General features: G+C 41.4%; 1 protein-coding gene across 2 annotated transcripts in view; it reads right to left on the bottom strand.

The window, feature by feature from the left end:
• Positions 1-1,475: 1,475 nt before the first annotated feature.
• The window catches only part of SNAP25 (synaptosome associated protein 25), a 28,921-nt gene continuing 14,633 nt past the window's right edge, over positions 1,476-15,763 (bottom strand). The window contains exons 4-7 of one of the 2 annotated variants that reach the window (XM_068408290.1): positions 12,328-12,445; positions 8,075-8,200; positions 5,797-5,941; positions 1,476-1,561 (exon numbers count right to left, since the gene is read on the bottom strand). In XM_068408290.1, coding sequence (XP_068264391.1) covers positions 1,493-1,561; positions 5,797-5,941; positions 8,075-8,200; positions 12,328-12,445 — 458 coding nt within the window. In that variant the 3' untranslated portion in view covers positions 1,476-1,492. Of the gene's footprint in view, positions 1,562-5,796; positions 5,942-8,074; positions 8,201-12,072; positions 12,191-12,327; positions 12,446-15,763 lie in introns of both variants that reach the window. The other variant, XM_068408281.1, reaches the window with a different exon arrangement.

Genomic DNA, 15,763 nt, shown 5'->3' with positions numbered 1-15,763 from the left:
GGCAATCCAAGCCAGTTTATTTAAAATAATATTCACTTGGAATGTGCTGAGTGTAAAATGCTATTTTTAGAGTAGTTACTTTTATGTAGTATTGCAAACAGAAACCTTCAGTTTCCTACGTGTAATACGGAACCAGTTTGTAAAGAGCCTTTAGACTTTGCGCTTCTCCTTTTCCCAGGTAAGTGGCAAATAACTAGTTGTCACTGACACGTAGGGCAACAAATGGATAAAGCAAGCGTGGATTCTGAGATCTATAATTTTTAATAATTTTTAAACTAGCTACAAAATGTCAATCACTTCACAAACTGACAGGAGACATAAGGAATTTCATATTACATGCTGTAAATGATATTTATCTCACAGTTTATCTAGAGTTCATTCATTTAGGTTTTTTTGTTATTTTTTTAATTAAGTCAGCTACTAAACATCTCAGCGATTTGGTGTGCATAGCTCTAGGTAAGCAACAGAGAACTGTACCGATAACAAACCACATGGGGATAGCGACTAGTAAGAGAGAGCCTTATAAAAATTACATTTCTTTGCACCATTTCATATGGTAGTCGTTTCCTCCAAAAGATAGTCTTCAAAAGCAGCAGACAAACCCAATATATTACACTTATTTCTTTTTGTCTTTGACATATTTTCAGCCAAGCTTTTATTTTGCTGGCAACGGCTAAATGGTGAGTGCCAAATCCCTCTTTTTTTTCATGATTAAAAAAAATGATCATGATTAATAACTATATATATATCAACAAGAAAAAAGTGGCACAACTGCAAACTTGCTGGTATAACATAGTCCCAAAAGAGTCCGAATACTGAGCATGCTTTTGTTGTCATTGTTGGTGTGCTACTGCCATGGGAAAATTCTTGTTTAAGTAGGAGTCTAAAAGTCTATTTATTCCTCATGCATAAATGCATAAATCACATCACTTTTTAGTGCAATGCTTGTTATAATAATATAATTCCACATTGTCTAATCATGAAATCATAACAACAGATAATGGCAATGAAGAACTGAAGACAGCAGGTTTAAGTGCTTAAACATCATGATACCCAAAGACAGGAGCATGGCAGTAGCTCTGTGGAATGTCACAGTTTTACAAGAACAATACTGTATATTTAAAGGTTAACAGCACGTTTAGCATTCCAACAGTGTTGTCATTCAGCAAACATCGTTTAAAAAAAAAAATGAGGAGGGGGGGAAAAAAAAGGAAAGAAATCCAAAATAGAAACAAGGAAAGGAAAAATCCCAAAAACATCATAGTGAGCTATAGCCATCAAATCAGCACTATGTACAACCTTTGGAAAGAAAGATATCTAGAAAAAAATAATTACAAGTATCATTTTTGGAAAGCTGACAAACTACACAGGACAACATTTACAATGGGGCTGATATGTGCATGTGTGCAAACCTAGTAGGTAAATACCATGATAAAAGCATGAAGGTACTGCCCTGCTGGGCAGCGTTAAAAGGAAACGCACTTCGCTGCATTTAACCACTGCCCAGCATCTTTGTTGCACGCTGGTTGGCTTCATCAATCCTGGTTTTGTTGGAATCGGCCTAGGGAAACACAAAGGAAAGAAACAGCTGAACACAGGGCAGAAAGAGAACATCTACAATGCTCAGTGGACACTTTTCTAGTTTTGGCTAGGTCGGGAAGAAAAAGCAGCTTGAAAATACCAGAGAGCTGTTTTTATAGTGGTGTTAGGGACCCAAAAGGAAATTATAGATTTGCTGGTTTTGTGACACTTGAGGTGGCCTTTGAGTAGAGCTTTTATGTCTGTATTCAGCTTCACTGAACTCTTGTAAATGCTGTGCCAGATCTGTAGCTGGTGCTATTGATAGCACTACCGTATGGATGGTAATGGATGGCAGGATGAGAATTGATGATGTACACATGGACTTCACTGGTGAAAAGCTTCAGTGCTCTCTGAGATTCAGTGGAGCTGTTCTGTTCTAATTTAGATCACCAGGCATGCAGTCAAAACTAAAATTTTTGTCAGTGTAGGGAATTGCTGGAGCAGGGAAGCTAGATCATCTGATGTAGGGAATGCTGGCAAAGATAAATTTCTTTGAAAATACATCAGTCTGGATCTCTGCTCTACATGTGAGAGGAAGGGAATAGGTAGGAGTGATGCTGTTATTCCTTTCTCTTAATGAAGTTCACCAGTGTAGTTGCAAGGCAGAGTAACCTCTCTCATTGGGCAGCAGCAATTAGAACAGGCAGGGATTCTACCATTATCTGAAGAAAACAAACTGGAATTTAGTCCAGCATAGACTGAACTGTTAACTTCACTGTCTTCCACAAGGTAATGCTTGCCATGCTTATAAAATGCCATTAATGAAATGGCACCACTTGGGAGGTTTAGGAGTTCTCTTTGGGTGGGAAGACACTTTAACCATGGCTTTCTGTAGCTCTGCAGAAGTTAGTTTTGGAGACTAAAGACATTGTTTTAGCTGACAAAAATTGGCAAAGCTCCGTTCAAGCCCATGTTGCTATGCCGACTTATGCGATCAGAGGGACCAGATAGAAAATATTTTCAATTTTTTAAATCAGACCTGTGGGAAAGGTGAGAATTGTGTTACTGCTTTAAAAGCATGAACTCAAATAGCAAACTCTTTTCTGTCGTTTGATGGCTGCGTTTTGTTAGCTTTGATGATTGTTCCCACATCTCTGGGGTGTATCCAAATTGGAGAGATTTATTTTAAATCTCCAATTTGCAAAGACAGAATGGTGAAGCAACTTTCCCACAGACATTTAAAAATCCTTTAAAAAGGGTTATACTGATGTGCAATAAATCACTCTTAAATATCTTCGGCTCTTCTCCATAATTGGTTTGGCAAATGCTATATAGAGGTGTATTTTTAGTACAGCAGCATGTGCCAGATCCTCAACAAGCATAAGTCAGCATAACTACTCATTATAAGCCCCCCTCCTTTATTTTAGCCATAAGTTTGACCTTGTCTACCACAGTACAGGTTTGTGTGCTTTTGCCAAAAGGCTTCCTAAAAAATAAGTTAATGGTTTTGGAAGCAGTTACGTTTGTCATGAAATACATGAATATTGATTGAATACTCATGAAACATAATGATCCTAAATAGGAATACTAAAGTCTAACTCTGGTGGATGATGTCGCGTCAAAGCCCGTGGGAGTCTTTGTGCAGACCTTCCCACCTAGGTCAAGACAGAATGCTTTGAGCCCTTCTCCTCCCAGCTTCCTATTTATGGCTCTTTTTAGGGCCAGGGTCTTCTGGTGATGATGCCTGGACCATTTGACATACTCATCACATCATCATTTTAGTTTTTGTCCCTTTCTGATGCGAGGGAAGGATAAAGCCTTTAATTCATTGCTCTCCTGGTTACCGTGGATAGATCAGATTACACCTCTGCGTTATGAGATTGCTCTGGTTTGGATGTATGCATCCAGTTTATGATAAATGCTTTAGGAGCATTTGAGTTAGCTTGGTGATGCATCCCAGCTATGGCAAAGTGTGCCAGCCAAGGGTCTTTCTAATGATCGTAATTGATCAAAAGCACAGTGCTCTAGCTGGTCAGGAAAGAAAACATCTCCAGCCATGCTGTATGCCCACCGCCAGCTAGGGATGATGGTCTATTGGCATGTTTCATTGCAAAATGGATATGTAGGCATTTGTGGTTTCAGTATTATCCAGCTAACCATCATTGCTATCTTTTATAGAGGGTTTTCCTAATAGATTGTGTTTCTTTTTCTAGTATCTTGTTACTGTGTGTCCTTACTCTGAGAAATTCAGCAGATTTTCACTATGACTAAAGACTATTGTTTTTGTGCTGTGCTTTCATGATGACTCCTCTGTGTACACTGCAAGTCCATCTTTCAGAAATGTGTCACTGTTCTTTAGCCAGCGGCTCTGCCTGACGAGACCTGCCTGTGAGGCTGGATTTAATGAATCCCATTAGCTTGCAGTGCTGTTTTTCTATTGCTGTATGAAACGCCTAACTCTGTAAGACCACATAGATGCAGAAGGCCAGTCCCTCGGTTAGCCAACTGCTCTCAGCACGCACTGCCTGGAGATTTGGCCCATGTGCTTCATGTGCACAAAGGACCTGGTCAGTGTTTTCAAAATCCAGATGTTTGCTAGCCTGAACTTATATAACAGTGACTTGTTAGGCTTGCTGTGGTTTGTGATAGTATCCTGCAGGCATTGATAGGGCGCAGCTGATTTCCACCCACAGGGCATGTCTTCTGCCGCTATGTTATGTCACAAGTAGGGTAGCTGGTAACATGTAATAGTGCATGTCCTGATACTTGCTCTGAGAAAATAATGTATGTCCTAGACTTCTTAAAGGTAGTTAGGATCTAGGGTGTATAATCTTCCAGTCCCTTATCACAATGTAGATAGATGTGTTGCTTTCTAGTGCTTTTCATAGGAACAACAGTGGTAAATCCTTTCCCCCATGCTCCTATTTTTTCCCAGAAATATGAAATGCTGCAGAATGGCATCACTGTGCATTTCCCAATACAGTCAAACTAACAGATGCAGCTTTATATAACAAAACTTTTGACAAACACAAAGCCATGTGCTCTGCTGTGTTCTGTGACTGTCTCTCTGTCAGAGACGATCTTCCCATCTCTAAGACAATGTATACTTCACCCAGTTCTCTCTGGAATCAAACTCCAATCAGGAAAGCTATCTGAGTGAATCCCTCAATGCAGTATTTTCTTTCATTTTTTCACTACGCTCTGATGTAGTTAATTGACATGAAAAATAGGCATGGGCATCCTGCTCGTGTGAGAAGGCTTGCACGTGGAAAAAGGCTCAAGAGTACAAGCTCTACTGCTTAAGGTCAGCATTAACTCTAAGCAGCACATATAAGTCCTTGGGTTAGATCCTCAGGTTGTGCAGATCTCAGCTGAAGTCGAGTGTTGTATTGATTTTACACCAGATGAAGATCTAGCCTCTCATGTCACTTCAGCCTGGCTGTTCCTGTGCCTGGAGTTCTGCCAGTACGAATGCAGATGGCTTGCAGATCTTGGGATCTGAGGATGGCAGTGAGTTCCCAGCCGGGTTTGGAGGGTGCTGCTATCTGCTTCAGAAATCTGCAATGCAGGTCTGGCACTGGGGTGGTTCTCTCTGCCTTTTTAAATGATGATTTTGCAAGAGTAATGCTGAGCCTCTGTTATTTTTTTATATATATATGTGTGTGTATATATATATATATAAAAATATATATATATATACACACACACACACACCCTGAGAGAGCTGGTAGATCTCTGTCCTAACATGGTTATAAGGAGTCAGGATGACAAGACTGGCTGCACTGTTACCATGTGGCAAAGCCTTGCTTAATAAATCCTCATCCTCTTTTTGGGACAGGTCCTCCAAACAGCTGGTCCAATTCTCAATTGCTCATGGACTTTCCAAAGGAAGGAAAGTCCGGGAAAGCTTAGAACTTGCCAGGAAGTGCCAGGGCATACAGACCCAAGCCCTGCAGTTCTGCACAACTCAGGGCATTTCTGCTTTCCCGAAGCTGTTGCAGACGGAGCCTTGATTTGTGCTAAGGGGTCCCTTCACCAGCTGTTCTGGTGAACCCAACAGCGTGGGTTCGACCCAGCCTGCACTGGAGTTTACTGAAGATCCACAGCAGTGCTTTGGCCCAAGAATTTGGAGAGAGAAAAGAGAAGAGCTCTAGCGGCTATTTCTGTCCTTTTTCCTCCTCTGAGATGAAGAGAAGCTGTAGCATGCACAGCCTGTGCTTGCAGCAGGGAAAACACAGCCCCTTTTGGGGTCCTCTGAGAAATGTCAGCTCTTACCTTCTCCATGATCCTGTCAATCTGGCGATTCTGTGTGTCGATCTCGTTGCCCATGTCCAGGGCCATGTGACGTAAGTTGCCAATGATGCCGCTGACCTGCTCGAGGTTCTCATCCATTTCATTTTCCCGGGCATCGTTTGTTACCCTGGGAGCAAAAAAATCAATTCTTTGAAGCAGAGACAGAGGAGGTTCCCCCCAAAACTGATTCACTCAAAACCTCCCCTGCATCCTCCTTCGCTTGTCACCTGAGGAGCATGCTGCTGTGCTCAGCTTTGAAGAAAAGACATTAATAAGTAGCTAGCCTGAAAAACATTACAAGCTTATTTTTTGGATGTTGGACTTAATTGTCTGTGTTCATCACTGCTCCATTTATACTGCTTGTGTCTGCCGCTGCTAGAAGTGTTGCAGTCTGAGCTTGTCTGTACCACAGACTGCACCTCTCTGCTAGTGATGGTCCTTCTCAAACAAAGAATGGAAGGGTGCTCCATTTGGGACCTGAGTACGGGGGAAATGCTGGAGGGTGGTGGAATTGAAGCTGTACCAGCTCCCCTCCTTGAACTACACATAGCTAATGGGTACTGTCCAGTCCTCATACACTTGGGGCTTACTGAAATGTTGGGGAAGAGCTGCTTCAGCTGTGAAGATCCTGACCTAACATCCTATTTAGTTAAATGTATTTCTGGTAAATGACAGAAGCAGCTTCTCTCAGATTTACTGGCTTTAGTAAATATCATTTGTCTCTCATTCTTAGCACCTTGCTTTTCAGTTGCTTGGTTTTTAGAAGAAAAAACTTGTGCTTGAGCCAAGGCCCAGTTCAACTCTCCACTGACTAGAGAGGCATGTGGTGACTGACACTGGGAAAAGCAAGGTCCATGGGTCCCACTCAGAAAATCACTACTTTGAGATTCTTGTGCAATTTGCGTTCATGTCGGTGCCAAAAGGGTGCTACAGGCTATTTGCAGAACAATTATGGTGTAGCATAACTTCACTGCTATTCTGTTCTCATGCCCCAGCCTTCGTTTTGGTGGGGCTGCCATCCAGAAATTAAAAAAAAAAAAAAGTGAATGGCAGACCCAGCAAACTTAAATGGCAATTCCATCCCACGCTCCAGATTGCATGACAGCATTGTTTCTATCACACTGATTTCCCTTTACCACAGCAGCCAAAAACTAAGTGGATAATAGTTTTTGGAAAGATAATTACTTATTAATCCAGTGTCCTTAATCTTCAGAGATCAAAGCTTTGCCTACTGGTGTGCCTTTATCCATTCAGCTGGTAGCATTGTCATCTAAATACACGCTCTATAAGCACTGTAATCACTGTGTACTTATTGCTGGATCCCTTTGTATTGCTCAAAGTTTGCAGTTTGGTTGCCATTAGTAGAGCTGTGTGTTTCAAACTGGCTTTCATCTGAGTGCGTGGGGGTTGCCAATAAAGCATTAATGTTTCTACGTGGTTGTGGCTTTACAGCAGCTGAGGAATGGGGCATCATTCCCCGTTCAGTGAGGTTTTCAGGATAGACACAAGCAGGGAAGCGGTGTACGTCTAGTTAAAAGTGTGCTTCAAGTTCTGCGCTTGGCCCGGTGCTTTGGCAGAGAGCCTGAGGCTCTTTCCTTTTTGAAAAGAAAGGAAGGGATGCTGGATGCTTTGGTACATCTTCTGGCAAGGATGGATGACGAGCACTACATATCTTGAGACATAATAATAATAAACTAGTATTTATCTGACACTTCATTTCTGAGGCATTTGACAACTGTCATTAATGAGACCCATAATGAGGCCCCCAGGAAAAGTGCATCGTTCACTCCAGGGAGCAGGAGTGCAGACAACAGTGCTGACTGGCCGTGACAGTCTGCAACCTCACGTTGCTGCTGTGAAGTAAATAAACAGATATTATTCCTATTTTATTATTGCCCAAATCTGGGCAGTCTCCAGGAGGAAGTTTTAGGGTCATATTTTCAAGCATCTTCTGGTTCTCAGGGCTGAGGCACTTACTTCCAGGATTTCTGGTATCTTAACCACCCTTTGCTCTAGCTCAGGCAAGCACCCACAGGGCCAGGGGAAGTCAGTGGATGCAGTAAGCCTTTAGTAGCTGTCTTAATCACCGTCAACCTAAATCTGAGCACCCACCACTCAGTGGAAAACACTGGCTCCATCGCATTGCACAGCACCACTGAAGGAGTTAATGAGCATCACAGAACTCATGACCATATGGAAGAAATCTAAATATATCAGTGACAAGGAGAACAGAGAGAAAACAGTGGATAAAAAGGCTCACCTGCGGATAAAGCCACCACTGATGGCCATCTGCTCCCGTTCATCTACGACACGTGCAGGCTGGCTGGCTACAACACCATCCTGATTATTGCCCCAGGCTTTTTTGTAAGCATCGCTTGATTTAAGCCTATGCAAAAAAGATGATGAGTAACAAAGCATCAAGTGGACAAGGACGAACGCACGACTCTACTTCTCCAAGCTAAAAGCTGAATCAAGCAAATGAGTTTTCAGATAGTCATTGATTGTATACCGATATATCATAACCGTGAATAAAAGGAGGGGTTTGGTTTTGGGTTTTTTTTTTACTTTACTGCCACAACAACTGTGATGGTCGGAGGTTTTGTTTCCAATAGGGTGAATTGCGATTGTCAAGTCCACAACACTGCACACAGGTTTTTGGATGTTGACTTAGTTTCCAGAAAAAAGAAAAAAAAAAAAAAAAGAAAATGAAAAAAAAGAAGAGAAGAAATACAGATAAGTAGAAAACATTGTTTCATTTCAGTGACACATACGTTTTGACATCAAACACAGAGAACAAACTGGCAGACAGACATAAAAACAGAACTGCCAAGTATAGTGTGTACATCACATCACAGCAACACACCCTCTCAGAGAAAAATGGATTTGGCTAGATTTTAACATTTTACCATGCAGAAGATTGGGCTTCTGTTGATATTTTTTAACATGTATGTGGCATAATAGGCATTTAAAGCCACTAACCTTTCCCAAGGTGATTTGGGGATGATTTTATCATCAAATTCATAGGGTTTGTTAGATTTTTCAAATAATATATCGGTACTTGAAAATAGTAATCATACATCGACAGTTGATGTACAAACCTTTGTCCACAGAGACAAAAAGTAAAATAGGCAGAAGTGAAATGAGTGCAGGAGAAAAGAAAAGATACGAGCAATCTAGCATCAGAAAGGGAAATTTTTCTACATTTTTTTTCATGCACCAGCTACAGGCATGAATAAGAAGTAAAGCATTCTCACTAAGCACAGTTGCCCCAATAGTTCATCATACTCTTAATGCATCAGCAGTAACAGCCTTCACAATAAGCAAGACAGGCAAAAATGGATCATCACTTCCTTCAGGAGCTTTAACCACAGGACTTTAAAATAGCCTAGCAACTTGTTGTATTTGTTGTTTATAACAGTACTATTAGCTTTCAGAGAGCCGTTTTTGACTGAGCTGCCATGGATAGAAAGTTAAAATCCAGGCATACCTTCAGTGGCAGATTAGCATGTGCAGCATATTTAGGGTCGGTGTCATTGGGGTCGTACTTTAACAGTAGAGTGTGAGTGTTTGGGGTCTGTAGGTATAAATTCTTGATTTTTTTCCAGAAATGAAGCAGTTCCAACAAAGCTGTTGGGAACTGCAAATCTCCCTAGTTTCCCTGTTCTTTGGTCAGCTCCAAACAGCCCTGTGGCTTGGATTTTGGGGGAGAAACTGAACGTGCTTCTGGGGGATTTGGAAGAGGACACAACAAACCCATCTCTGGAGTTATGTTCTCTCCGTGTCCCCTGAAGCAGCTCAGCTTCTTTTGAGCCTGAAGATGTGTTGCATGCTCCAATATAGAATTAAAATGTAGGTGAAAAGAGGATCTTTCCTACTAATCTGTTTTGTTGCTTATTTCCTGTTAAAGTTTTTTAAGACTTAAAAGATGATGGTTGGTTGGTTTGTTCTTAGTTTTCTGAAACTATACATCAGCTTTGGTGTTTCTAGAAATGAGTGGAAGTCGTTCTCTTGCTGCACATACGTTTACAGGTTTTTGCCTGTTCTTTAGACCAGTGCAACTTTGAGAGTGAGACAGTCTCTTGTGTTTGAGGTGAAGGATTTTATACACCCAGAACTTGATCTCTGTTTTCTTGTGGACTTCCCGTTAAAGTCAGCAGGTGGAGTCTGGGCATTTTGGGTCTTCTAAGAATGTAGGGTCAAGCCATACATTTTGGTATGGCTCATGGAGTTGTATTTACAAGTAGCAGAATATAATTATGTGTGAAATGGTTCATCTTTTGAAATATATGCCATTAATTTACCACCAGCCAGCAGAGCATTAGGGGATCATGGTGATACTGATGCCCAGAACTGTATGGATTTCTTTCCTTCCCACACTCCCCTTCTCAGAATATCATCTTATTCATACCAGTTGAGTCCTGGCATGGTAATTCAAGGGACAGTCCATACTCTGTTTCTGAACACACTGCCTGATTAACAATGCTAGTTTATAAAATCGGGCTGCATACTGCAAAGGTCAGAATACTGCCTTAAAGCAGGGAAGAGACACCTTTAAAAATCAACATCCCCCATATTGAACACCTGCAGTATCTTTCTGTTCTTGCATCTATTGATTTCATGATACTGCAATCATAGTGAATTGGTAAATGTTTTAAGGCCACGTGTCAGATGCTAACCCCATCCATTGCACAGGTCTGGCTGTCAGTTCTGAGCAGCCTTTCTACAGTACAGAATATTAAAGCTGTTCTAAAAAAAGGATGATTCCTGCAAAATACATTGGAATTTTTTGTACTTTAAGGGTGAACTTTTGATGTAGGCGTTACGCCAGATTTCTCCAGGAGGAGCAAGCCAGGACAGTGTTCCTCTTTAAGCTGCAACAGCTTTTAGAGTGTGGGAGATGTAAAGTTTCTGCTGCATACTCTGGTACCTGCAGCTCTTCCGCACTGAGTCCTCTGGTGCAGGACAGTAGGGCTAAAGCCTCTGTCAGAGCTGATACCAATTGCAGGCAGTCCCACTGACAAAGGCGCTGTGTGTGTGTAGCTCTTTCCATTCCTCCTTGCCTCTCTCCCATTCTGCACACCAAGGCAATAGTACACATATTCTGGGCAAAATGTTTACCCCACCAAAGTATTCATGGCTTGTTACACAGGAGCAAAATCAATTTTTTTAAAGCTGAGGCCATATCTGCATTGTGTCCCAAGGGAATTAACTTCAAAATAAATGGCAATAAGGTAGAAACCCAGTCCTACTGTTCTGATTTCTGGCAAAATACCCACTGAACTCCATGACAGCTCTCTCTCATTTGGTCGTGATAATCATGGTAGGATCAGGCCCTGGCTGTGAACAAAGTGTCTGTGCCACGCAGTAAGGGAGTATAATACTACAGAACTACTGCACTCTGCTTTGTTTCCTGCACAGTCTCTGGCCAACCATTTATGAATGTTTTCACTGTAACCTGGTTGCATGCCTGCTCACTGCATGCTGGATTTGCCATTCCTCAAGGACTTCTGGTCGGTCCACTTTGTCCCCCATTTCCTACACCCGCATAACCACATATCACATTTTCATTTGGCATTTAAAACAAGCTTTGCATTACTTGGAGGACAGTTTCATTCAAGAGTGATGGCATGCAAGCAAATTCAATGCATTTCAACATTTCTGCTCAGTGTACGTGCTACCCAAATGAGAGAAATTTGGCATGTTCAAGTTTTCTCAAATTTGTTGCCTATGGCAGGATGAAAACCATTTCAAGTTGGGTTCCAATTGTGAAATGTCATGTCTCTTTCAAGATCTCATCAAGTATTTCTGTTGAACAATGAAAAAAGGTGTGATTTTCATCCATAATTTTGAGTTATGTTTATTATGAGCTCTTCTGCATTTTTTCAGCTGTTTTGTTTTGTTTAGTAAACTTGTTTGTAAAAATATGTTTCAAAATTTAGGGTCTCCAGGAATAAGGTAGCCCCAGTGTTTTTGTGCACTGGAAAATGGAACCACTCGGTACACTTTGTGTAAAATGTTGAAATATTTACCATTACAAGGTGTCGACAGTGGAGCTTTCACTGCAGTATGCCTGATTTTAATGCATCTACAGTAATTCCCAGTCAGTTGTCTATGCTATGAGATGAATGCATTTGAACCAGAATCGTTCTTTCTGCATGCCACATGCTCATCCTGTCCATGTGCCTAGCAAGGATGAGCTTCACAAGGCCTTCGGGATTAGCCTTAAGTGCTCAAAGAGATGAGGCAGGCAGCACCTACTTGTTACATGGACAGACACAAAGACCACAGAATTTTCCTAGGTCCGTCAAATTCTTTTCTGCTTCTTTCATGTCCTTATTGATTTGGTCCATTCCCTCTTCGATGCGTTCCAGTTGTTCTGATTAAACACAAGTATTTTATCCCCACAGAATGAAGCAGATGGAAAAGGACAAAGAAAAAAAAGACAAAAACTTCAGACATTCACTGTGACAAAAAACTGGACACCACATAGCAGAGCCGGTACCCAGTACCTACTTGTTACAAGGACATATGAAAAGGCCACAGCATTTCCCTAAATCTTTTAAATTTTTCTCGGCCTCCTTCATGTCTTGGTTGATATGGTTCATGCCTTCTTCAACACGATCGAGTTGTTCTGGTCAGGACAAAGGGATGACAGTGTGGAATGAATTGTATTTTTGTTTGTTTGCTTTTGTCTTCAACAGAACATGAAAAAGGACCATGTAGAACTGAATTAATAATGACATTACAATGCATTAATCTGAGCTGATGCATTGTCGCAAGGATGTATGCCACACTGGATGCCAAAGATGCCTTTTACTAATATGGGAAGAGTAAAACAAAGGAGGAAGGTGTTTGAAATATAGTAATTTAAACAAGATGTAATGATGTAGAAAGGAAGGGTTATAAAGTTTAAGGTCCAGAAACATAATACAATACAGCCACTTACTAAAACACCAATGACATCCAAGAGAAAGAAAGATAAAGTGTTATTATTTTGCATTTATGTATGTTAATACAAGAGAAAAGATGTCCTTCCATGGTAAATACTTCAGTTACTTACAAATCCCTTGAAATTAGGTGATTTTGAGCAGTGTAATTGCTGTGATTAGTGGGTAACTGAGTGGGAGAGCTGGTAGTAACTGTACCAGAGATGGAGCGAGCTGTTAAGAGCCATGTCCAAATACTCCTTTTTCCAGAGGCTGAGGAAACTGAGACCTGCCACTTTGATTGGCATTGGATATTAATTTCTAATCTGAGTATGGCCTCAGGGCTGGTTTTCTTTCTAGTGTGGATGCTGCAAATCAGGAATAACCCCAGTGAACACAGAGGAATTACAACCGGCACAGGAGCCTGATGCTCACTGAAAGAGGTCCGTTGGCTGTGACGTTAGTTGTCTCTGTCCTCAAGGGATCTTACCAAAACAAGCATTGGGTGAACACTCATGTTTTCAGTGGGGTCACTTCTGCTTTGGTCCAGGGCAAGTTACAAAGCACCATGCCCAGTAACCAGCCATATATAGACACTGTCTCTCCACTGGCATCAAACGTAATTTGGCTTATTTCCACCTAAGGCTGATGATGGTTTAGGGTTTTCTTAGTGACTTGGTAGCTCAGAATAATTTAATGTGTTAATTTCTTCACTATTAAAGATGGAAAAAATGGCCTAGAGGAACAGAATGCCACAATGTAAAATTGTAGGAACGGATCCTCTGCTGATGTAAACAGACATGGATCCAGTGGGATCAGGGGTCTTATGTGGAGTCTGTGGTAGTGACAGCATTTTCATGGGTGGAAAGCCTCACCATTTGTTTTGTGAAGGGTAAACCTAAATAAGTATTACATGGAATGAGATAATTACTTGGAGTAACATTTCAATCCAGTAAAAATTGTAAATATACCTGAAGAGGCAAAGTAAAGCAATTCCAATAAAATACAAATACATCATTACTGCTCATATTGAAAAGAAAAAAATATAACCACAGAATTAGACTTGAGAGGAAAGGAACTAAGAGAGCACTGCTTATAGGATAAATTTAATGTCATCCCTGATGTAAACTGAGCCCTCTCAAGAAGGAAAAAAAAAAAAGCATTTTAGAAAATTAATAATTTGTATATTGACGTCAGTACAAAACTCCGCTTGACTTCTTTGGGAACATGAATAGGCCTAATTTCTTACTTGGGTTTCTAATAACAATTGAGGTTTAGATTGTCAAAGCTTTCTGGGGGATTTGGATACCCAATTCCCATTAAAATTAATTAAATAAAATTAATTTTAATGGGAATTGGGCATCTCACCCCTAGAGGGCCTTGAAAATCCTGGCCTAAATTATTCAAACTGAAATAATTCAAATATTGAACTCGTGCTCTTTGTTTAATTCTTTCATGAGGCTGGGCTTTGAGAAGAGAGGTGCCATGTCGGTATTGCCAGCTGCATCTGCTCTTCAGCTATCAGTGCTCATTCTCCTCAGCTGGATGTGCCTGTCTCCTGATACCACAGGAGTTATTGGTCCCAAATTCAAGGGTACTTTTAGAGGATCAGAGTTACCTGGCAGTGCCCTCTAAAAGGAGCACATGTAACTTTAGCAAAGGATTGGGAAACTAATAAGGAAACCTGAGAGATACACCGCACAAGTTCTGCCAGATGAACTGCTGAGCCAAGGACCAGAAATACAAGGTTGGATTGTTTTAATGCGCGTTGTAATTTTACATTTTGGTTGGGAGGCTTTAGCAGAAGCTTTGGTTCATGTTTGTAGCCATAGATTGTCAATCTCATCAGAAGCGTGGGTATGTGGTAGAACACACTTACAAATACCGTAGGGGTGGGTGACAAGAGGAGGGGACCAGACTCTTCTCAGTGGTGCCCAGTGACAGGACAAGGGGCAATGGGCACAAGATGAAACATGGGAAGTTCCATCTGAATATGAGGAGAAACTTCTTTACTTTGAGGGTGACAGAGCACTGGAACAGGCTGCCCAGGGAGGTTGTGGAGTCTCCTTCTCTGGAGATATTTAAAACCCACCTGGACGCGACCCTGTGCAACATGCTCTACGTGAACCTGCTTTGGCAGGGGGTTGGACTAGATGATCTCCAGAGGTGCCTTCCAACCCTTAACCATTCTGTGATTCTGTGATACTTCTCTCAGTGCTCCTGCTCCTCACTAAGTCAGACTCCTGACTTCTCTCGCATAGTTGGGCAACTCTCGCTCTTGGTCTGGGAAGCAGCTGTGGGAGTGTGAGGTGGCTTTTATGCTGGTTCATGCAGCGTGACAGGATTTGCTAAATTTCTGTCACGGATTCCCACCTCGTGCTCATGAGAGCTGTGTTTGCACAGCCTGGCTGGTTTTCAGGGCTCTCAGTTAAAAGAAGGCTGTTGTCACATGTGTATTTTGACATCGGAAGGGACAGGAGATAGTGACCTTTCTTCCACTGATTTTGCTGCCTGTATTTCTCTAACCTGGGCTGGCCAGTAGAAAATTCCAGGTAAGACTGCAGGGATCAGTCCTAGATCTGGTACCACTGATGGTTTTCAGTCTAAGCACTTTTCCTTGCTCAGATGCACATTCTCTGAAGCCAGGTATGCAGTAGGGCCTTTTGAACTTTCTTTCCCTGTTTCCTATTCTGCCTGAATAGATGAGTGCTAATTGAAGAGTATTTTTGACATGACTCAAAGACTTTCATTTAAATTATAGCTCTCTCCAGGAACCTCACTTAATTTATCCTGCTTCAGGATTTGTGTATGATGCCTATGCTATTTCTGAATAGAAAAGGGACCCACAACTAATTTACCTTCCATTAAAGGAAACCTTATCAGTGTAAAAAGCCCATGTCATATTTGTAGCCCAGAAGTCTAGACAGCTGGCTGCTGCTCCTAAAACCATTTGCTAGTTGTTAATGTAGTGGGCTGGATTGTTAACTGGTTTAAATTGGCCGAGTTATGATGGCTTTGTGGAG

This window comes from Nyctibius grandis, chromosome 1 (genome assembly GCF_013368605.1).
Source record: "Nyctibius grandis isolate bNycGra1 chromosome 1, bNycGra1.pri, whole genome shotgun sequence".
Classification (NCBI taxonomy): Eukaryota; Metazoa; Chordata; class Aves; order Nyctibiiformes; family Nyctibiidae; genus Nyctibius; species Nyctibius grandis.
Note: the sequence above shows the minus strand (reverse complement) of the source record. Positions and strands in the feature narration are given on the sequence as shown.